At 34.7% G+C, this 24,236-nt stretch overlaps 2 protein-coding genes across 4 annotated transcripts in view; one reads left to right on the plus strand and one right to left on the minus strand.

The window, feature by feature from the left end:
* The first annotated feature begins 1,637 nt into the window (after positions 1 to 1,637).
* On the plus strand, positions 1,638 to 8,591 carry LOC126850255 (ankyrin repeat domain-containing protein 16-like). Its single transcript, XM_050593110.1, has 3 exons — positions 1,638 to 2,117; positions 2,487 to 2,750; positions 3,630 to 8,591. The coding sequence occupies exons 1-3, from the start codon at positions 1,790 to 1,792 to the stop codon at positions 3,986 to 3,988; spliced, it is 951 nt and encodes a 316-aa protein (XP_050449067.1). The 5' UTR covers positions 1,638 to 1,789; the 3' UTR covers positions 3,989 to 8,591.
* A 2,455-nt stretch (positions 8,592 to 11,046) lies between these two features.
* Positions 11,047 to 24,236, minus strand: part of LOC126848404 (latrophilin Cirl-like) — a 398,190-nt gene continuing 385,000 nt past the window's right edge. Inside the window, exons 15-18 of one of the 3 annotated variants that reach the window (XM_050589334.1) lie at positions 23,239 to 23,407; positions 21,948 to 22,169; positions 15,114 to 15,311; positions 11,047 to 12,714 (exon numbers count right to left, since the gene is read on the minus strand). In XM_050589334.1, the coding sequence (XP_050445291.1) occupies positions 11,899 to 12,714; positions 15,114 to 15,311; positions 21,948 to 22,169; positions 23,239 to 23,407 (1,405 nt within the window). In that variant the 3' untranslated portion in view covers positions 11,047 to 11,898. Of the gene's footprint in view, positions 12,715 to 15,113; positions 15,312 to 21,763; positions 22,170 to 23,238; positions 23,408 to 24,236 lie in introns of all 3 variants that reach the window. The other 2 variants (XM_050589423.1, XM_050589511.1) reach the window with 2 other exon arrangements.

Genomic DNA, 24,236 nt, shown 5'->3' on the forward strand with positions numbered 1-24,236 from the left:
CGCCGACTCGGTTAAGACGAAGAGAAACAGGGGTGTCAAAGGGGCGCGCATTAGCGCCTCGTTTATTATTCATATGCGAGAGTTAAGAGAGCGCGTGCATATATCTACCTACCTATTCGTAATTTTCGTGCGACACGAATTTCGTTTCGACGCGTGCACGCGGGGAAATTGTCGCTCACGCGCTCGCGTTTCACCCCAGGGATCGTTTCATTTGTGCACCCTGCGGTGAGGTTGCACACCCCGTCCACCCCCGTGTATCGCTTTCGGTAATATTCGTTGAATGAGAACGTTGTTGTGAAAGCCTTAACACGATGATGTAAAAATTAAGTGCAAATAATTTGTGTAAAGAAAAAAGCTTACATGTAAATTTTATGAGAAGTATAGTATAAAAAGTATTGTTCCTAAATAATAAATAAATGATTTAATAAAAGATATATATATATATATAGGCGTAAAAAATTATAGAGTGAAATAATAAATAAAAAAAGTAAAAAGATATTTATAAAATATGCGCTCAAACCGTACTAGCTCTTAATTGCTTTTTCCCTCTTTTGTGATATTTATAAATTGTGGGAATGTCATTCAAGCTTTACGCAGTCTGATAATATTAATTTCTTATTTCCAGTAATTATCTCTATTTTTAAATCAATAGCGAGAAGCGTCAAAAGAATTTATATACAGCTTTTAATATTAATTTTAGAAATAAATTGATTAAGAAAGGATGATCAAATGCATATCAAAACGCACAAAGATTGGTCATGATGTACGGAATCTTTCACTTGGACGAGAATACCTACACGGGGCGCATTAAAGTAATGGGTGTGACCGCGATCGTATCGCTCCGATTTGTTTAAATAATCGAACGTTTCAGGATCGGACAAGCATATCTTCATGTCGGCATCTAGCCAGCCAATATGTATGATAATTTTGACATGCCTACACCTCATAATGGAGTCCGACTATGTGCTGCACGTCCTTGGTCTCTGTTCCTTTAGCCTCGTTTTGTGTGCTACGTCTTCTCTAGTACACAACTAGGAAATCATATGCAAAAATAAAAATATATAGATGTCAATGTATGTGTCCTTTGCTCTTTTAATTATATAAATTCGTAGCATTATTTGCAACTCTGATGTAAAAATAATCTGTACTTCTTTCAATTATATTGCATTTTTAATATTATATAAAATTTAGAACATTATCTCTCTCTTATAGATCTTGTATTCAAAAGTTATTTTTTTCTGTAATTATTTAATCTCTGTTCTCTATATTAAGTCTTATATACTATTGTCTATAATATATATAAACCTGTGTGTGTGTGTGGGTGTGCATGTGTGCACACATGCGTACGCATATGTTTGTGTATGTGTATGTTTGCATGTATCTTATATTTTTTTATGCCTCAAGAAATTTCTAGTTTAAATAAAATAAATTTTTTTTATTTTTATATATAGCTACTTTTATTCCTCTTTCAAATAATATCTATATTTATATCTATATTTATTGTTAAAATAAATTACTTCTCTCATTTGGAAACGATTGATATGACCGATTGCCAGTAAACAAGATCACGATGTTTACATTTTGTCGTAAAAGAATTGTTCTTTCATCGATCGTCTGATAAGTTTATGCGAATGATCGTTTGGTGACAGCACACATCTGTTATTGTCGTTAAATCTTGAAGAACGTCTGTTGGTTTTTGCTCCAATCACTCGGTTTTTACTCGAAATTTTCTGCATATTTTGAAATGCTTCTTGAGGTAAAAATTAATATTTTTCTTTTTTAACAAAACATGTGTAATAATGTTGCAACCGCCGAGCTATCTAACTTGTCGCGCAACTTCCTACGTGAGTGTCAAAGTGGAAACATCCATAGAGTGGAAACTCTCGTTGAAACATATGGAGTGCGCGATTGGAGCGACTTTTGCCACTCGACATCTGGCGATACCGCACTACATGTGGCGGCACGAGCTGGAAATATACGTATTGTAAAATATCTGTGCGAGTGTTTCAATATGCCGCGATTTGCAGTCAATGTCACTAACAAAGATATGAAGAGACCTTTGCACGAAGCTGCACAATTTGCACAAGAGGAAGTTTTGAGATACTTACTGGAAAAAGGTATTTTGTCTCTATTTTTTAATTAATCATTTGTCATGTAAATAAATCTCATAATTTGATTTTAATTAAATACAAAAAAAATATACAAAAATATTTTATTCGATTCAATTATATTTTTATTTAAATATTCGATTCATTTATATTTTCTTACAAAATATTTAAATATAAATTATTAAATTCTTTATTTACATCATGTATATTTAAAAATTAATTTGTTTATATTTTTAATTTATTTGTTTTATACTTTTTGATTAAATTATAATTCATATAAATTATTAAATGTAAATTATATTAAATCAAATTGCAACGGAGGGATACATAACCGATTGATACTAACTAAATAATTATACCATCGTTCGATTCAAAAAGGTGCATCAGTGGATGCTTTAAAGCGCGGTGACTGGACTCCTTTGATGCTGGCATGCACCAAAAACGGACCAGCAGCTTGTCAGTGCATCAGTGCTCTTTTAGCGGCTAATGCTAATGCATATTTACGCAATAAAGACGGCTGGACTCCGTTACTTATCGCTTGTCGAGCTGGTGATGAGAATGCTATCGATTTATTGTTAAAGCATTCGCCAAAGTCCATCGATGATCGAAGCAATAATGGTCGCAGCGCGTTACATATTGCCGGTAATTATATACATTTTATATTGATTTTTGGATTCATTTTTCTATTAAATTTATTATAAATAATATAAAAATTATTAACTATTTACACACAACACACACACACACACACACACACACACACACACACACACACACAATATATATATATATATATATATATATATATATATATATATATATATATAGATATATATATAATACATATAAATATTGTAATAGTTTTATAGAGAAAAATAATGTTAAAAACCGTGAGAGAGATTATGATCGCGCGCAATTAAAAATTCTTTCAATTATATCAAAATTAAGAAAACAGAATACTAACAGAAGATTACAGAAATCGCGACTATCCTCAGTAGAGAATTCTATTTCGAATCGATGAAAGAATCCGCAGTAGTTAAAGCAGCCGGTAACTCTCTAGGTATAGAACTGCTTGAAGAGTTTATCCACCAAACACGTAATGTTTTTATATTATATCAACTATTTTATTTTATTTTATTTTAAAATTATTTTTCAGAATCTATTTTCTTCAGATAAATCAAAATCTAGAAAATTGTAACCATTTAATAAAATATTATACTTGTTATTAGATTTTTTTTAAATTATATTTCAATTCATTTTTTTCTAAAAATTTATTTCTTGTATTAAATAATATTTGATACTATTTTTTTTTAATTTGCTTTAATATTTTTTTTTCAATAATTTTATTACTTTCATACATTTTATTAAATTAAATAGCAGTACTCGTTTCGAAATCAGCAATATATATAAGACTGAATTATCAATTAATTTCAGTGCATTTATTTATTTATTTATTCATTTTTTTATAAATTTCGATTTGCAACATGACTCATTTCAATTTTTCAATTGCTTCAATTATAGCATTTCATGGCCATGAGAGAGTGATTAATTTGCTCGTCGCATCATGTGCAAATCTCTTGAACGTACAGGATTCTTCAGGCTCTTCGCCGCTTCATGAGGCGGTAAAGCACGGAAACCTGAATGCAGCGAAATGCATTGTACATCTGGGGGCTAATGTCAGCCTTGTAGACAATGTCGGTCAAACTATTCTACACATTGCTACGCTGACTGACAATTCGGGAGCTGTTGAATACATTTTGGAGCACAATTTGATTGATGTAAATTGCAAAGCTTCTTTCGGGATAACACCTCTAATGATAGCTCAAAGGAATAATCATAATGATGTTATCAAGATTCTAATTAGATATGGCGCTAAATAAAGTTTTTATTTGTAAATATTTCTTATGTATTACTATATATTTTAAGTATCTTCTAATCGGCATATAAATCATATAAGTTAAAAACGTAAGTAATGTAAATCAACTGTATTCAATGTATTCATCTCTTTTAGTTTATACTCTTTTGCATCTCTTACATTATATATAATTAAAATCTATTTTTTTATAAATAACTTTTTCGTAAATTTTTTAAATAAAAAAATCTCTTGATATAATTATTATAAACTACGCTCGATTCTCACCGAAAATGTCAATTATTATTTAGGTTGAAGAAAAGATTTAGGCAGGCTGTGTTTTATTCAGAGATTGGTACACATTTATTTATCCTTTGTTTTTTCTTGTATCAGACAGTTTTAAAGAAGCATACAAAAATCAAGAAACGGAGGCTCTTATTAGTTCGGAGATACCTAGGCTTTACATTCTTCTTCCTTTTCTTTATCCTTCCTCCTCTGTTTCGTTAAACTTTCTTTTTCAGTGTGCGCAGGCAGGCGACATAGTACAGAAAATTCATGCGCTTGTTGTTAAGTGTGTGCGTGCTGGACGAGACTGCGTCTCTCTTAAACTCTAGGACGCTAACATAACATAAATGGCAATTAGTATTAACACCTTGGTAAACGACACACGATATCTCGCGCGTTTTTTTCAAAACTATATAAAAAAAAAAAAAAATGAAAAATACTTAGAAACAAAACCAATAACCAAGAAACAAAATATAATATCAATGATTTTCAGTTATTGATATAATTTATTTATAATAATTATAAGAAATATACCTGAATTAGTAAGAAATTGGCACGCGTCTGAGATATCTGTATCGATGATTTCGGTTAGCGTTCTAGCGTTAAGTATCACTTACATCACGAAGGAAAAACGTAAAAAGTAAGATCACAGAATTGTACGAATTCTATGCGATCGTGTGAACTCTAAAGTCAACGATTTCGCGGCTTTCGATTCGAGTGTTACGACGATTTGGGAGAAGGAGATGATAAGGAGCGGTTTATTAAACTTTTTCCCTCTATTGATATCTCTAAATATCAGCAACTCTTTAAACAGTCGCATCCATCGTAATGGAGGTACCAATGATAGGATAAGAATCAAAACTACCATAATTATCGCGCCTACTGCAGAGACCGTTATTTTGATGCCCCATGCGATCACAATGTTGTCGAAAAAATAGAAGTAAAAAAGATTTAAAGTAATTTTCGCGCACTGAACACGTTCGTTCTCGCTATCTTTTACTCTCTCACAGTAAATTACAATATATACAGTATAGGACGCAAATATCACTTCGCAGGAGGCTCCAAAATGTCTCGAAATTGTTCTGAAAAGTGGTGATAATTCGACGGGAGAATTTTGGCTTCGCTCAATGCATTTTCGTCTCTTTCACTCCGAAACGAAAGCTTATCCGCTAAGTATCTCACAGGACAAAGTTAGGAGACTTTTATGGAAAAGGAGAGAGATGAAAGATTTGGAGATGGAGCGAGAAAGTAAAGAATCGTTACGAAGAAAGAAGGAACATCGCAATTGGAACGATCAATTAATCTTTAAGGGCTGCGCTCTTACCGCAAGAAAACGGGCCAGGATAAGGAGAAGGGATAAAAGGATAGTGTGAGCGGGAGAGGCGGAAGATATTTACATTTATAAAACGGCTAAGGATAAAACATGCACTGTACATCGTCTGTCCGTGTCCAATCAACGCCGTACACGTATTTTTTCCTCGTCCTTTGATCCTTTCTCGCGCAGCGATACACATGTGGACGAGTGTGTACGATTACGTTTTGTCTTGTGCTTCTTTCTTTCTTTTCAGGTTTTATCGAGATATCTGAGATCGTAATCCGTAAAATCCGAGATCCGTTAAATTCAATTTAAAGGTAAAACTATATTTGCAGCGATCCTTTCTTATAACATTCGCTTTAGAAACATAATTTTACAAGTAAAGCAAACTAGAACAAAATAAGAAATCGCTGTAGATATAATTTTATACTTAAAACAGATCTTGGAAAAAAAAGATCGCTTTAAATATAACTTTATATTCAAAATAAATTCTAGCAAAGAGAGAGCACGACACACAAAAAGGATCACTTTAAATATAATTTCGCGGACTAAGACGGACTTCGCGAGTTTCGATTCCAGCCGTCTCGTTTATCCTTCCGTCAGTCGACCTACTTTAGTAGAGTTCGTTATAAATATCCAACGATTACTTGGGCTCTTTAATATTTTACTTCCTTCGCTTATTTACACATTAACTAATACGCGTTGAGACTTAAATTAAGATTCGCCTTGCGCGTCCTCCACGCCACGTCACCGATAATAATAGCTCGTAATAGCTTCGCTACTTACTAAGTAAACTCGCTTAGCCTAAGGTATGCTTTATTTCCGCATCTTCTATCGGTCATTATCTCCGAGTCTCTCGCATCCTCTCAGCTCTCTCGATCTTTCGCGCTCGCGCTCCACTTTACAAGTATTCAACATGTACAAAGCCTTATTTACATTATGTACATACGGTTCTCGCATTCGGAGTCATTCGTAACATTGATAACGCTTCGCGTGTCCCCGTGTAATGTCCGTTTCGTGCACGCGATTAAACTTTAGTCGGGAAAATCGAGACGCCGCAGTCGGGACACTTCGAACAAGGACACGTCCGATCTCATTCTCATCATCGCACATTTCCGATTAAACACGACTGTGCTTGTCGCGGACCCAGCGCTAAGTACGGATGTTTGATTTTCTTTCTCGATTCGTCGTGTAGTGCTAAAGATGCGTCGAGAATACGGACTACTGGTCTCGTCTAATACACTGATCGACTTTCGAACCCGTGACAGCCATTTCTCTCTTTTTAGGCTCGCACAAATGTCAAACGGATGGAATGTGAATGCTTGCAACAATTATTTGGCAATTAGATGTTATACGGCTGAGGGTCGTACAGTTTTCGATCGTAGAAAATTATACATAAGCTAGCTTTTTCGAGATGTAATTATGCTCACTGGTAAATTAATCATGGCGAAACTTAAACTCTAAGGAGCTCGTAGTCTCGATTCAATCGCGGTTTAAAAAAAAAGAATAGCTCTGACAATGAAATGGCATCGAATCAAATACCTACTCGATTCATGAATGTATGTCGACGATCTTAATTATATATTACGATTTATTTCTCTACAATATTCATGTTATATAATGCGATATAATTTTCAGAGGCGACTATTCTGATATCCGAAATCATTAGATGCTTTGTTTTTGCTAGGATATAACTGATTAATAATTTTCATAAATTTCATTTTTTATTTTAGAGACTTTATCTTTATTGAATGAGATGATTATGTTAAATTCTTTCGAGAGTTAAATCATTTATTATATTAATCAATTATTATATTATTTTTTTATAAATCAATACGTAATAATAGTCGCCTCTTATATCATTAAGGATAAAATATATATTTTGATCATTCCAATTAGTCAGATGCGGAGAGTGGGGGTTACAGAAGTCCTATAGGTATAATATCTTTACAAATAACTTTTACATAATTGACAAATCAATGTCTGTAAAGGTCACCAATATGCTGAAATTTTTCATCTTGTAGTTACTTTGAAAAATCATCGACACATGTTTCGAAAACACCAGAATGAGCAATAATATATTAGTCTGCTCGAGACATATTTATACACACTTAATATAGCTGGTACCTTTAACGCAATTATCACTATTACAATTCTCCTATATGCGTGTTTCACACGAGCAAAAAATAAATCAAACAATCACGAAGTCGTGACAAAGCGGACAAAAATACGTTGAATCTATTATCTTGCTAATTTTTTCATTATTAATTAAATTATTTTTAATTCTTCGAATTAAGTAAACGAGATCTTCGAATCAATTAATAAAATCTGTTCTAGTTATTTGTTATACTTTATTACAAATTAAAAAAATAGTCGTTGCAAAATAAGATGTATACAATAAACGGAATAAACGATTCATAAGCGAGTATAAACACGTTTTTCACAAAAAAATATTTGAAATGTTCAAGTATTAATTATATAGTTAATTCAATGTAGTTTCATCCACAATGTACCGTATTAAGAAGACTATCAAAGTTCACTTTCAATACTCTTCTTGCCGTCAGAACATTGCCCGACAAAGATTCTCATGATTTCTGTCAATGAGGGCGACGAGGGGTGGTTAGAGAACACAACAAACCTCCACTCGACACAGTTTCCGCTCGCGATATAAAAAACACTCGCGGATGATAAAAAATAAATAGCGCGCGCGCGGAATCTTTTAGTTACACGGTTAGCTTAACTCACGCGTTCTCTCACGTACATACACGAGTTTTTGTTTTAAAAAATAGTAAAAAACAGTGACTAAGTATTTTCGCGCATTTTTCCACATCGTTCGGGAAATCCGCTTATATCACTAGTATTTACCTGCCCACGTACGATTCATGGGCCCTTCTTGACGTTCCTCTCTCGCTTTCTCTCTTTCTCTCCCTCTCTCTCTTTTTCTCTCGCCACAATAATAATATATTGTTATTGTATACATACATATACATACATATATATATATATATATATATATATATATATATATATATTTATCTTTTAATTTATAAAAATAACGTTCTGGGACTAAAACGCGTACCGTTTCAAAACGGCGCGCGACGAGGAGCTGCCATATACGACTGATAAAGGCGCTTCAGCTATTGCCCCTCGATTTCTCCTTTGTTCTTCCCGTACGGGAGGAAATCTAATTTCCGGCCATCAGCGCCGAGAACGCGCTCGTTACTCGCTCGTCGAAACACAACTCGGTGAAAGCTCGCGCGAGGAGCGGACCAGGTGTCAGAACAAAGCCCGCATCGCATAGAATCGGCTTCAGACAAAGTGTAAGTAGATAGATAAAAAAAGATGGATAAATAAAAAGTATAATGCCATAAGGGGCGATAAACAGGCTTTCTCTGTTGCAGTATATGTTAACTAAAATGTAAAATTATATCCTGACATTTCGCATGCCCTTTAAAAAAAATATCTTTACAGTAAACAACTCTCTATTAAATCTTTAATCTTTTAGTGACAAATTTTGTTGAATTATTTTAAACTGTTAAAGATTAAATATGGTTTATAAATTTTTGATTATTCGATATACGTCGAATAATACAGTCAATGATAAAAAATATTGTTTTTAATATGGAATCACAGTGATCTACTGATATATATATAATGCTTACTGTATAATTTATCAAAATTAAAAATAAAATAATTAAGAGAGATTCGGCAAATTTTCTTACTTTTGTTCTTTGATTAAGTAAATTATTAAAAAAAAAACTCGTACATAAATTATATGCTTTACATCAATAATTAAAATACGTGAATATCCACAAAACTCAATATGATCGAAATAACATAATTTTTATTATATTTCAATATTATATTTAAAACATATCTCTATATCTCTGCTTTTTCTCTCTTACTTTTCTGTTACTTTTACATATTAAAAAATAATATTAATTTATAAATAACTTTTTATAATTCTCTCTGTAATATTTAAAAGGTAAATAAAAAAACAATGCTATACAAAAACTCAGAATGCATATGCCTGAAGCCGATTGTATTTTTTATATTTAAAATTGTAAAATAATTTGTAATATATTTTGTATGTATTTTTTTGACAAATATTTTGCATAAATACCATATTTATCAAGAGGCGTTAAAGTGAAGCAAAAAATATCATTAACGTGCGGTGAGATCACTTCAAATTGCGTTACTTTGTGTCACAATATAAAAAAATATTCTCCGTTTTAATTATAATAAAGAAAAATGGTATCATGGATATTCTTGATTAAATTCTCAGAAATGAATGTCACTTTAAACGCTATTTTTACCATGGCGCGAAGTGAACATCGCTACAGCAATCTCATCTCACGAAGTAAGACAGCGATTCCTTTATCAAGTCGTTGTAATCCTGCGTTAAGGAGCGATAAGATATAGGCACGTGTCGATCCTCGACTTGTCGACAACACCAACGCATCGTTGACGATCGCGTATTCGGCCAGAGGCGATATGTCTAGATCTATATTACAGTGCCTGTTTTTCTAAGGGTTGGGGGAAGCCACGCCGCCCACCATGTTTGGAAAGCTTTGCCCCGCCGAATACGTACAGTATATATATTCAAAAGTAAAATTGATAAGAGTCCGCGCGAGTCATTCGTCGCATTGTGGCGATACGAGGTGTGACGTTTAACGGCATATTAAACGCAATTCGCCATAGATAGCTAGATGCAAACGATACGTATATCACACATGGTGATTTACACGTAGCTTACATTTGGGTATATGGTGAACCGCGTTTAATACTACGATCAACGCGACACCTAATATTGCCGGACGAGCGACAACTGAGTCGTCGGTGAATCCACTTACCTACCACTATACTCAATGCCAGCTTACGATACGCGGTTTGTCGTGTTCCGTAACCCTTCCCAACCCGTTACAATCAATGCGGCAGTGACGCGGGTCTGGGAAGGGTTGACGCAGATGTGCCGAGTATCGATGATGTTCACGTAATATCTCCTCCCTCGAAGTCCGTCGCATACGAAGATAGGATCTGTATCAAAATCTCGATAACACTAGAATGCTTTTGCTGTAGAAAACATATTGGATGAAATGATTTTTAGAAATGATACGGCACGTATGTTTGTTTAAACAATTCGATGCTTATTCGAAAAAGCTAAACTATATTTCTCACAATTCGCAAGACCATTTTAAAATAGGTGCATTTTATAAAAACTGAAATCAATTATATATATATATATATATATATATATATATATATATATATATATCAAATATATAGCTATTTTTAAAATAAATAAAGAAAATTCTAATAAAACTGTAACAGTAAAGATCTCTTAAAAATAAATATCTTAAATGCTGAAACGTATTCAACATTGTTGAAAAAAAATATAAAGCTATTATTTTTTTTAAAAATTATATTATATATAGTTTTTATATATTAAAACAATCAATATTTAAAAAAAAATAATATATCTCCCGAATATTTATATAGGACAAATATTGTGCAAAAGTTTTCACGAGCTGCCTTTAACATCAAAATAACAAAACTTTGGTTCGTTACGCTCGTATGAAAGTCACAAAAACATTGCGCTTGAATCCAGAATAAATCTTTTTAAAATCTCCGATCGTCGTGTTGCTTCGGACTTCGCAAAGCTCCTATTCTTCATCAGGACTCGTCACGTTCCGGTTTTTACTCGCGCACTCAGTTCGCCAATTCCAAACGCCCGGCCACGACGGGCACGTCGTCGACTTAGCTTAAACGAGAGGTTCGCTACAATTCTATTATACAGAGTCCGCGTCGCGGTAGTACGAACTCACGCACACATCAATACGATGTATCCTAAGAGACGCGGGTATCCGTTGGACAACGTGGCAGCCTAGATGGATACCCATCAATCTCGCATTCGTTCTTTCTCTTTCATTCTCTTTTTCTCTCGCTCACTCTCATCCTTTCTTTCCTTTTGTCCCGTTTGTTCCGAGACGACCGATCAAGAATTCCACCTGAACGGAGACAAGAGCGGCGCTCCCTAAAACGTTCGCGATACGTCGATTATGGCTAAAACGCGACGACATCTACATCAAGACACTGTCGCGTTTATGCTTGAGCTAAAAAGCGGCATATCCATCTCCCGCGAATTCTTCGGATGGAAATCGACACATGATTGTTCTCTTCAGGAACGAATTGTTATCACCGTTATCAATCCCCAGCCACCACCATGTAATCCCGGACGAAACAAACCGTCCAAGCGATTCAACGTCATTTCGTCACTTAGGAGCGTCCGTCATTCCTTCACGGGAAACCAAGATAGAGTTTTCGAATCGGCTTGGAACCTAACACTCGCTGTAAGACGGTGGCGGCATACCACGGCCCGTGTACATGTCCGTCTGCGGTTGCAGATGACAGACGACGGTGTGACCGTCCAGAACGGCCACCGTCCGCGTGTGGTCCTGCTGCGGCGGCATGCCGTACGCCGCCGGTAGCCGCGGCAAGTCCCCGAGTTCATACCTGGCTTGCTGCCGGCGCAGCTTCTCCCAGCAGGCGTTCAGGGTACGCTCCACCGTCGGTCCGTATTCCGTCGAATCGTAATGCGCGAGATTGGCGCCGGCACTTCCGCCACGCTCCGTCATCGCTTGGCCGTAATGTGCCAGGTTGCGGTCAGTGGCGGGCGAATACGGAATCAACGGTCGATGATCGCCGTAGCTCCTCGAAGACTGTCTGCTCATGTCGCTCTGCCGTCGGCCGTCTTCGTCGGACATGTCCGACACCTGAATCTCGCCGGCACCGACGACGCCGCCGTTGCCGTTGCCGCCACCGCCGCTACGCTCAATCTCCTCGTATACCGGGTCGTCCTCGTTGATAAGGCCGCGCGGCAGATGCACGTGTTGGCCGTGGTGACCGTGTAACTGATGATGCCCGACACCGCCGTTGCGACCATCCACGATCTCGGTGTACGTGTGGTTGTATGGCATCGCGGCACGTCTACCGCCGCCGGTCGTCCTGGTACCGGTGTTTATCTCGCTGCCGTCATTCGGCCCGCGTCTCCTACCGGAGTGGCCGAGTGTCAAGGTGTTGTGTGTCCGCGGGGAATCCTCCTGTTCGGAGCCGCCGTGTCCAGAATCGCGGGAGTAGGACTTAAAAGAAATGTTCTGCGCAGAGAGAATTAATATTTTTATTAGAATCGTGAAAGGATGTGCGAAGAAGGAAGAGAATCTGACATGAAATGATAGATTTGATATTTTTGCGCCCATCGAACGCGTAAAATGCATTGAAATAATATTACGTTTGATGTTTTCTGAAAACATGACATTTAATACTAATACATGTGTCTGAGTGGAATTAAATAGAGTTATTCTCATAAAAATCAACTATCGATATATGTTATATAAAGAAATTAAGAAATAAAGACGCGCATCAGACAGCTTTGAAAATCATATAAAAGTCAGCATTCACCCACAATGATATATTATTGTAAAATATCATTGATAATCATTTAATCATGGGACGCAAAAATGTTGAAGCTAGATGATGATTTATTTGGAAACTTGAGCAATTGAGCCGTTTATTTCATGTATATTTTGTCTACACAGTACATTTAATTCTCCCACTAAAGTAATTTAAATTATATAATATATGCCATTCTTGTGAAAATGTTAAAATAGCTATCTCTATCTTATTTTCATTATACTTATACGTCACTTTCAAATGAAACGGCTCAATTGATGGCCGCGCATGCATGAGAGGAGAAACAAACGAGAAAATTCCGCTCGTATTGCATATGAAGACCGTATTTCACGGTTAATCATCCTCCTCTTTTCATTGTACACATAGTACAAGAAAAAAACTGACGTAACGTAACGTAAACCAAGGCACACAAGATGAGCTACATACAATTCATGACAGGATAAATGGAGCACTGTGTTCTGATATAAAACGTCATAACCGCATGTATTCGCATTTGTTCTCACGCGGTGGACGCGCATTAGAATAAGAAAAAAAAAAAGAGAAAGGGGAGAGGCAGCGGGGGAGGTGCCGGAAGAGCGACATGGCTTATTCCATAACATCTCCGTTTCTTCTGCTTTTACTTTAGCCGGCGCTCATCAATCACCATGTTTTGCTACATCTCGGTAATTCACAGCGAGCATCGTCAAAAGTAAAAGTATAAAAGAGATATGCAACAGTACTTACAGTATTTTTGCAAAAGAATTCAAGAATTGCAGAGATGAAAAAAAAAATAAATTTTTGTATATACGTCCAGTAAACAAGTCTGTTTCCTTTACAGATGGTGACGTTGATTTATGTCTCCATAATTTATGCAATTTTATTACTCTCTTACATTGTACTTCGCGTAAATAACGTAGGAAAGTTAATTTTCTCTTAATACCATGATGCTAAATATATAAATTTTGTTTTGACATGATTTATTTTACATATTTTGGAACTGAAACAAATTTTATTACACTACATTGTGTGTATAATCAAACAAATCATTTTTAGATATATAAAAAATATGTGATCCGTTTTATTTCAAAAATTTCAGAAAAATATTAATTGTTCAGTTTCTTTAATATAAAAGAAAAAACTGGAGAAAGAATTGCAAACGAAGAATTATGATACACGCTATGTCGCAAACTTGAAAAATAATCTTACGTCAAGACAAAGTATACTCGCATCTTCAGGCTCAAAATTCAGATCAGGCTCACTCCTAGGATGCATAAAGATGAACAAGTGCTGTACAAGTGAGTGAAAATTAATACTGCACACCATGCAGAAATAAAAGAGAGAAATAGAGAGACCAAAAGACACACGATGAAAATGGAGACGGCTCTAGTTTTAGCAAAACTCTTGATAAAGTATTATATTTAGATTCTTGGGAAAAAAAAACGAAATCTTTATAAACGCGCAGACCACAATTTAATGAAGTTCCCGCAAATATTAGAGCCAAATTAGCCAAATCCTCTCGCGAGAAATAGCTAAATGCTCGCGAATACGAGGATAACAGTTGGTATATGCAAATGCATGAACTATACGCTTGATTAGTGTACTCCTCGCAAATGCAAGATCCTTGCGCATACAAAGACCGCTGGTTCTTGTAAACGGGAACCGCTTGCCAAAGATCGTACTTAGCGAGGATCTCATCAATGCAGAAGCAGCGGTTTAGCAAATCCTTGCAAACATACGTACAATATTAGCGAGCTGCACGCAAATACGAAACCATGATCCCGAAACATTTCACGAGAATGCTTATAGTTCGACGATGTTTCGCATATATAATCATCGTTCAAAAATACAGATTATGCCGATTAAAGGGCCGCGATAAGTTTTTAATTAAATTATAATAAATACTGAAATGTAATCTATAATTGATAAAATTATTTGTTCAATTATAAATATAATTTAGTTGCGATAAATAAAGATACTCTTTTCGTAATTTTTATTAAGGTTTTTCCAATTCGAAAGTCCAAACGATCGTAAAGTTTGCCTTACGATAGAGCCGCCCCCAGAGGGTGAGAAACACAGCGAGCGAGTTTAGCGGTGAATTAGTTACCTTCCACATGAGGTTTTTGTTAAGGTGGCCCCAAGTGGCGGTGGCAGATTTGGGGATATTGGGAGCTGAGGGTAAGAAGGCGTGACGTGCGTACGGCAGGGTGGCCACGATGTGAGCCTCGGTCGAGGCGGATTCATCTGGCACCGGTACTGCCGGCTGCCTATCGACTATCGCCCAGCTTCGACCGGATACCAAGTACTGTAAAAGCAACCAATCCGCCGTTCCCCCTTAACCCTTTGTTTACCGATAAGCAGGGTCAGCTCTGTCAGTATCGCTCGTGTGTTTCAGTGTATGCGTGTGAATGGATGATATATATTCTCTAGATAATTATTCCATGCGTAATAATCGCCAGAAAAATTAAAATATATCATATTTTTAATGATTAATATTTATGTAGATTCAATATAAGTTGTCGTAAACAATGTCAGTAAACAAAGAGTCTTCCAACTACTGCACTGATTTTAGAAGCAACTCTGTTTCAACGAAATCATAGAATAGAAAATTTCATGAAATTACACTAATACAAAAATCATCGATTAAGTGTTAAAGAATTTCATATTTCTTTGGAAACGCATTGCGGGTCAATATTTCTTTTATTTATTTTAATATTTTCAGTGTATGATTTTAGCTATATCTATTAGTAATATCCATTGCATCTCGCAGATAATATCTCTCATTCAAAAATTTTTCTTTTCAAATAGTTAACAAATAGATTTTGCTCTAACAAAATATTAATTTATAGTCCACGAAAGACAAGTTATATAAAACATTAAGAATTAAAAAAAGTCTAAAAAAGGATAATATTAACTTCATTATTACGGCTACATCTCGTCCTCTCGCTACCTCCATAAATATCCGTGTTCCCAATTGAAATCACAAAGCTGGGAAGACCGGAAGGCTTAAGCTCCTCGATCGATGAACCAGCGGGACAAGAGACCTCGTGCACCAATTAGGATACATAATTGTGTGGACACGGGGAAGAGGAAGGGCGCGTAAATTCTACACGACACGAGGGAGATATGAGCGCTGTACATATCCAGCGGTATCTCGCGTGGCACCGGAAGCAGAACAGATTTAACCCGTGCAGGAGCGAATCTACGACGTAGCGTTCTGAGATACGCGACGTCGGCACGCACACTGAAGGGCTCTCCCTGGACACATCGCGACCTCCTTTCCTCCTTCGCCCTTCGACGAAGCGGACGAGCGTGTTTGTTATACGAGGACGACACGTGATTGCACTTGTTTCGAGATTCTATAGGGACGAGTCACGCGACCGCTACAGCCGGACTTCCGGTCCTAACGAAACCTATGACCGGCAACTCTGACACAGATCAAGAAAGAGAACTGTACGGTGTCGTCCAGTTCTCTTGGAATCATCTTTCGAACAATGATGTATAATTTTGAAGCGTGTGGATTCTTTGAAACAAGTCAAAGAAGCTCTTCGCATCTCCAAAAAATTGAATTATTCATATTTATAAAGGAAGCAAATCGAAAAATATTCTTTTAAAATCTTCAAAATTTAATTATATTCTTATAATTCTCGAAAAAGTCAAATCCCTTCATTTTGAATTTTGTAGTTTACAGAATTTGAAAGTTTGTATGAAAGAAGTGATAGAATAATTGCCTACCTAAGTTTTAGCTATCTGAAAGTTTTCTCTATACTTTACCTTATAGACATGCGTTAATCAGCGAAACGCATCTAACGGATAAGAATAGAGAGAAAGAGAGAAAGAAAAAGAAAGAAAGAGAGAAAGAGAGAGCAAAAATGATCAGTGAATGAGCATGTGTGGTACAGTGGAGGTGTGACAGATGTAACGGATTAATTTTTCTCACCCAATCTTTCCTTTTTTTTTTCAATTCCCGTTAAGTGATTGATCGTGTAAGTGAGTGCCTGTGCGAGCATTTGATTATTTTTTAATCTTTCATACTTGAAGCGCAAGTTCGACTACCGTATTTTCTAATTAATATTCAAAATTTTATAGAAAATAAAAAACTGATATTTCAATCAAAATAAAATAAATAGCGTATAACATTTTTTGTGTTTTCTTCTATAAAAAAAAAATTACAAAATGATATTGCTCGCTCAAATTACAATAAATTAATGCATTAATAAATATTTCGCAGCATTCTGCGAGCCAGTAGATAATAGTATGCGCGACAAGTGCAAAGAGATTAAATATGCGTTTGGCATGTGAAATACGTCGGCGATTTCGATGGAAAACGCGCTTTTACGCAAACAGTTGCAAGCGCAACATACAATCGTCATGCGCGTGCATTTGCATCTTCGAAAAAGCGTTTTTTCGATCGATCGCTTATTCAGGGAAAGATGAAAAAAAAATCACTTCATTATACTGGAAGCGCGTTCAGGCGGAATACGGAAGATCCAATGAGTGCAAGAGAGCAAAACGAAGTGAAATGCGATGTGTAAGTGCTTGCATAGTGTGCATACCTTCGTACTCCGCCCTTCGCGTGTCTAGTTAGAATTAGGTTCACTGGTACATTACGAATCTTTCTAAACGTATACCTTCCCTATCGCCGACGGAAGTTTGTTTGTTTAAACTCCTTTGTCATGAATTTGATTGGTTGAATATAAAAATGGATCAATAATTAAATAAAACTAAAATTTTCACATAACGTTGTCATGATAAATTTTTTCAGTTTCTGATTATTTAATCACATTTATACTTTTAAATTTTTTGAAATTATGTTTTATGAATCTGTAAATAGTACAAATAAAAATTACATATTTTCTCCGTAAAAAATATAATTTGTATATAATTTTATGTGTGTGCAAAATTTATACACTTATATAATATTATACACATTATATAATAATAAATAAAATAAATAAATTGATAAAAGTTTTCTTATGATTACAAGAAATAAGTTGGATACATTATCACAGAGATTTGCCTCAATTGAAATGAAAAATCTAATCAGCATTTTGCTAAGTAAATAAAACTCGTTCAACACATCAAATATGGTAAACACAGAAATTAACGAGAAGACAATAGAATAGAAAATGCAATGCTGACGATTGTAAATTATGATTGCGTGAATGTAACTAATGTTACGATTTTCCACGCGACTTCAAAATTATTTTTATGATTAGGCAAAAGGCAGTAATTAACAAATAAAATTTATATTTTTAATTATCTCTACCACGCTAATTTTGATATGTTTTTAAAATATTTTTATATTTCCGTAATCTTGTTTAAAATTAATCATAGATCAAAAATTCAGAACTTCATAGCTTTAAAATTTTAATTATTTTATTTTAGCCATATTCACAAGAATTTATCATTCAATATAAAAATTTATTTATTTAATGTTTAATTGCTAAATTTGACTTACCAAATTACTTCAACAGCACAACTCCAACTATCATTCTCTGTGTAAAATATCCATTCCAACGAAATTACGTCACTTACTGCCTTTTACCTGATCACAGATTTCATCGATGATCTGGAAAACCTGAAATGAACGACGAATCGCGCGAAATCGCGCTTTTCGTAGTGAGAAAGGGAACGAGCTCGGGTGAGAGGATACAAAGTAACCAGCAACCGCGTTACACCAAACCCCGAGGCCAGATAAGAAGCACGGAAATCACCACTGTTAGTAGGAAGTCTTGCGGGCGAGCGTGCTCGCAAGAGTGCAAATTCGAGTACTCGTGCTGTGCCTGCCTTCCGCGCCTTATTTACAGAATGGGGGACATCAATCATTATCAAATTCTAATCTTCAAATTGAAACATCTTCAACCGAATTCAGTTTTAAGAAAAAACAAATATATTTTTTCCGAAACCTATTTTAAATATTAAGATTTTTCATATAAAGAGTCCTTTAAAACATTTTTTGCAAGAGAATTTTTTTTTAATTTACTTTGTGAGAGAAGAGTAAATTAGAACGATAAATACAAAAAAAAGAAAGGAATACATATAATAGCAATAAAGACATTATTGCTTCCGAAAGTAAAAAAAAAACAATCTAATTACTAGAAACAAAATTTGATAAAGTCATACAGAAATAATTATTTTCCATTATAAAATCGACAAATTTTTTTTATCAATGCAACATGTAATTCTAGATATAACAAATATATTTTTACATTTCTAAATTGTTTGAAACTAATTGATGGTTAATATATTTTAATTTATTCAAACTCAATAATTTAATTTTCTTCCAATAATTTAAAGTTTATGTTTAAGATTCTTCAGAAATTGTCGTTATTACTTAACATTTCAATAAAAAGTGCTAGAATAAGAGAGAGTGAGAGAGAAATATCTTTAATTGGAAGTATAACAATGTCGTATATTAACGAGGAAGTCAAATTAAATCAAGATTAACAAGAGGCGCCGAATTTCATTTATTTCTATAACGAATGCAAAGTGATCATCAATATTAAACAATGATTTATTAAATTTATTAATTTTTGACACATCAAAGTTGTTATAAACTGAAGAATAAGTAAGACAAAATGTCAGATTTGATAGAAAAAAATACTATTTAACATAATCTCTATAGAACTCCATAGAAAAAAATTTCTACAAATTTAAATTTTATTTCTCATTGTTATGCAATCTTTAAAAAAAAAAAATAAACAAAAATAAGCACGCAGCAATTTAACAGTGAAAATTAAAAAGTTTTTCAGTTAATAAATTTATTTTAGATATACATATATGTTTTTTTTAAATAAAACATGAATTTTTATAGGAAAAGCACGATTTGAATTTTTGCGGGCCCAATAAGAATCAAACGCGGATGCTTTTATAAGAAAAATAATCATAATTTAAAATTATTATAATATTTAACATTAAAAATTAAAAAAGTATAAAAAAATTAATAAAAAAAGTCATGTGTTTTAACGTTATGAAATTTTATATTCTCAATTACTTTTAACATTAAAGTTTCGCTCTTGCTAGCGTTTTCCTACAAACTGTTCTATAATAGCATACATGAACACGTTCAACTATCTCCTCTAAATATATTTTTTTTGTCTCGCTAGTTTCTCTCTCTCTCTCTCTCTCCCTCCCATTCTCTCTTTTTCTCTTTCTCACTTTATTTTTGTCGGCCAATTCTCTTCGACTCTCTGAGCGCGATAGAATCGAAAGAGTCGAACGGTTCGTTAAATGCCTTTTAACTCGCCGTTCTGCGAGTCAGTTTTTGAAGTGAATTGCTGACAAAAAAAGCTTTCAGACATATTTTTCGTTTCGAACATTAAAGCCAAATGTATACTTAATAAAATCATTATAAATATAGTATTCAGAGAAAAATAATTTAATATATTCATGAATAGTTCCTATAAATCTATATTTGTATAATATAAGAATTTTGCATTTGAAGAACAAAATTTTGAGTTGTGTACGTAGTCGTATCCATAACCGCATAAAAGTCGCTCTCAATTTTATATATACATATATTAGAGAATTTTAGAACTAAAAATATATTTTTATAATAAAGTTTTACTTGCAATTCACTTTTAAAAAGAAAGAAAAGGGACCCTGAAATGTACTTCAAACCTTATAAGTAAAAGCAATAAAATAAGACTTGTGCTCAAATATATCCTGTAATAAATTTAATGTACAATATATTAAGAAAAAGAGATGTTGTGTATTTTAATTAAAACTCTCTGTTGCTCTATTAATTAAATATACTGTAAGGACAAGATCAAGGAATAAATAATCACATCTAGCGCTAAATATATAATGAACTAAAATTTATTTACACGCGCTGAGAGAATCGAGAGAGATAGAAAGAAACCATAATTCACGTGAAAAGACTATGACTAGCAACAACCTTTGAATCATGAAGGGGACAAGCTTAAAGGAAGGCAGGCTTGAGTTCTGAGCGGCAGGCAAAAAGTGAGCGATAATAATTAATTACAGACGGATCATACTTGTGTTATTTATAATCATACTGGAAAGAGCAAAGCCAGAAAAGAATATGTAGAGAAAAAAAAAAAAGAGAAACGCAATTTATTATCGTTATTCGAGAATCGTTCCCATAAGAGCATACACAAGTTATTACATATGCTTCTATCTAATTTTGTCTATACAAAAAAAGATAGACATTGATTGCATACTTCATAATAATCAAGTATTGCACCGTCATTGCTATATTATGAAAAAAAGTGAGAGAGGGAGAGGAAAGACGTACATTCCCCTTTCGGACTCCTACAATTGCAATTTCTTGGCTACTCCACGAAAGAACGTAGTAACCAATATTCTTGCGAAAATTTATATGTATTAATTTTTGCAAATTTGACGCGAGTCTGCATATAATATGATTCTTGACTTAATTAAATAGAACATAAAAAAAAGGATAAGCACATCAATCGATAAATGTTGAAATTAAGTCTATATATTTCAACTGATTCCACAATTTTTTATTTAATTAATAATTAAATTTAATTTAATTAATTAATAATTTAATTAATCTTTTCATTAAAATCAGATATTATAATTTCATCAACTACTATCAAAATAATGCTCACATAATCAATTTAAAACGATACAAAACAACGCACTATTTGTAAAAATCACGACCTCAATTTTCATAAGATATATCGGTTACTCTGGTATCGCGGAGCGATGTCTCTACTTCGCTTCGTTATCCGCGCATTTCGGTTTGGTGTATAAGCGGCGTTTGGATACCTTGCTGGGTGAGATGCCTATTGTGGTTGCTAGGTGCCATCATGTGCATCTGGTGTGCCCCGACCGGCGATCTCAGCGACAAATTGTTCAGGTTCACGTTTATCGAAAGATTCGTATTGTTACAGGTGGTGGTCAGGTTGTTGTGATTGTTCGGTGGTGATGTGGTGCTAGCGTTGGTACCCACATTGGTAGCCGCATGGGGTGACAGTCCGGAGCTGTCGGTGGTAGGAGCCGATGGATTCGACGAGGTGTTGTGCGAAGCAAAGTCCTTGCCACCGTTGGCGCCGCCGGTGCCACCGCTGCCACCAGTGGAGCCGGCTGAACCGCCCGTGACCGTCTTCGAGCACCTCAGGCATTTCGGCAGCCAGGAATGGCGACGTACAAACTTTCTGTATTCCTTCCTCACCTGTAAGAGTGAAACAGAACCCGCCCGACCCGACAAAACAAGTTTAACGGTGCGTGAAAGAACTAAAGGCCTGTGCGAGACAGCGTGCGAATGTGTCACGTACGTCTCTTCGCGTTTGATACGTGAGAATGCAGACTGCAGAAAGTTGCAGACAGCCTCGCAAAGAATAGCAATCGTGTTTAAAATTATAAACACAATAAAATTATAAAATATAAAGAAACTACGTTTTTTCATCTTATTCAAAATTTATATATTTGTATATATTATCTTTAGACAAAAAAAGTTTAGAAGAGGCTGTCTGCAGCTATTTGTGAGAGTATCGTGCAATGTAAACTTCGCAATTCTAGTGCCGATTTAATGAGAAATGAGTATAAAAACGGTGCTTCTCGCGATGACAACAAAAAAAAAGTTAAATTCTTGAGAAAATTATAATAAGCATACTATGGGTGATGAAAGTGCGCGAAGTAAACGCACAATAATTTGTATTACCACAGTACTTTATTAAACATATTTTCTCATCTCCATGTTCTGATATTCGTGAGCAAAATAATACGATGTTGACATGATTATCGTCTCGGCGATCTTAATTAGCATGAATTACGTAATCGACATATTAAATGTTAAGTTTAACATTTAACGTTTAAATGTTAGGAAATTCTTCATTTTTTTAAATTTATATAAAAATTTATATACAAAAATAAAAATACGTGGATTTATAAAAGATCGTTACAGCTTGCTACTACTAATCTCATTGTAAAGAAATATAAAATGTACACAATTTTTTTGTACAGGCAACGAAGTAACATTTCATTACATCAATTTCATTCATCGAAAATATGCAATAAAAATGATCTTATGGAAAGCGTATCGATGGAAAGTTAAATTACTATTATAAAGAATTGCACGAGACTATTCTTATGCGATAAAAATTACATATTTTTATCATGTTACATATTTCTCGAATAACTTCGAAGTTTGTTGTCTGTTTTCTCTCTCCGGCAACATTCGACAATGTTACCGGAACTGTCTAAATCAAGGCGGACTTCTGTACCCCGACGTATTCCCTTACCTTCTCGTTCTGTACGCAATGGAACACAAAGATAAACAGCCCCTGGAGACTGTTCAATACGGTGAAGATGTACGCCATCACAACGGACTCTTGGTTTAAGTAGAGAAGCCCGAACGTCCAGGTCAGACCTAGTAGAAACACTAGCACGATAGCGCCCCGCAGCCAGGCCCTGATCAAAAGATACAGGATAATAAATTACATCGAAGAACAACCAGTCCCAGGTTTCTGTTTACAATACAAATTGCGATGGCGGCGCTTAAAGGAGATCAATAATCGCGTAAAATCTCTGAAGTATATATTTCAAAAAATCCAAATCTTGTGCAATATATTTCATACGCACCTCTTTAAAAAAACTCAAGATTAATTGTCATCATTTCTTGTAGCAATTCAGTAAAAAAAAAAAAAAGATTGATACATTCTAAGAGTACGAGAAAGAAAATAAAGAAAACAACTAAAATAAAAATAAAGCCGTAAAAGCCATAAAAATTTTAGAAAATTTATTTATAAAAAAGATTTTATCTATTCACTTATTATAAATAATGAATGAGTTTTTCTCTCTTGACACAATTTCCATGTTTATTTGCCGAATTTGCTAGTGATAAAAAAATCAAAAAATGATCACAATCAATCCCAAGTTTCTTCAATCGACCGCAACACACGGTTTAAATGTTTAGGATTAATAAACGTGACGTTGAAGAAGAAAATAACGCTGCTGTCACGTAGCTGTCGTGAGACACGCGACGGGCGTTTAAGTATTACGACATTATGCAGAGTCCAATCTTTTATTTTCGCAGGCACTGCTTTAAGCGTCACCAAAATCGCGACATCTTATCTAAAACGTTGTGATTAGAACGTGACGTTACACAGGTAGGCGGATATATCTCTACGGTATACTTCCACGTCTATCTCTACTTGTAAATCAGGCGTAATACCCGAAACTAAGGAAAATACTACATGCAGAGAATTGTGTCTACTCACAGGAAATGCAAGTGCCATAA

This window comes from Cataglyphis hispanica, chromosome 1 (assembly GCF_021464435.1).
Source record: "Cataglyphis hispanica isolate Lineage 1 chromosome 1, ULB_Chis1_1.0, whole genome shotgun sequence".
NCBI lineage: Eukaryota > Metazoa > Arthropoda > Insecta > Hymenoptera > Formicidae > Cataglyphis > Cataglyphis hispanica.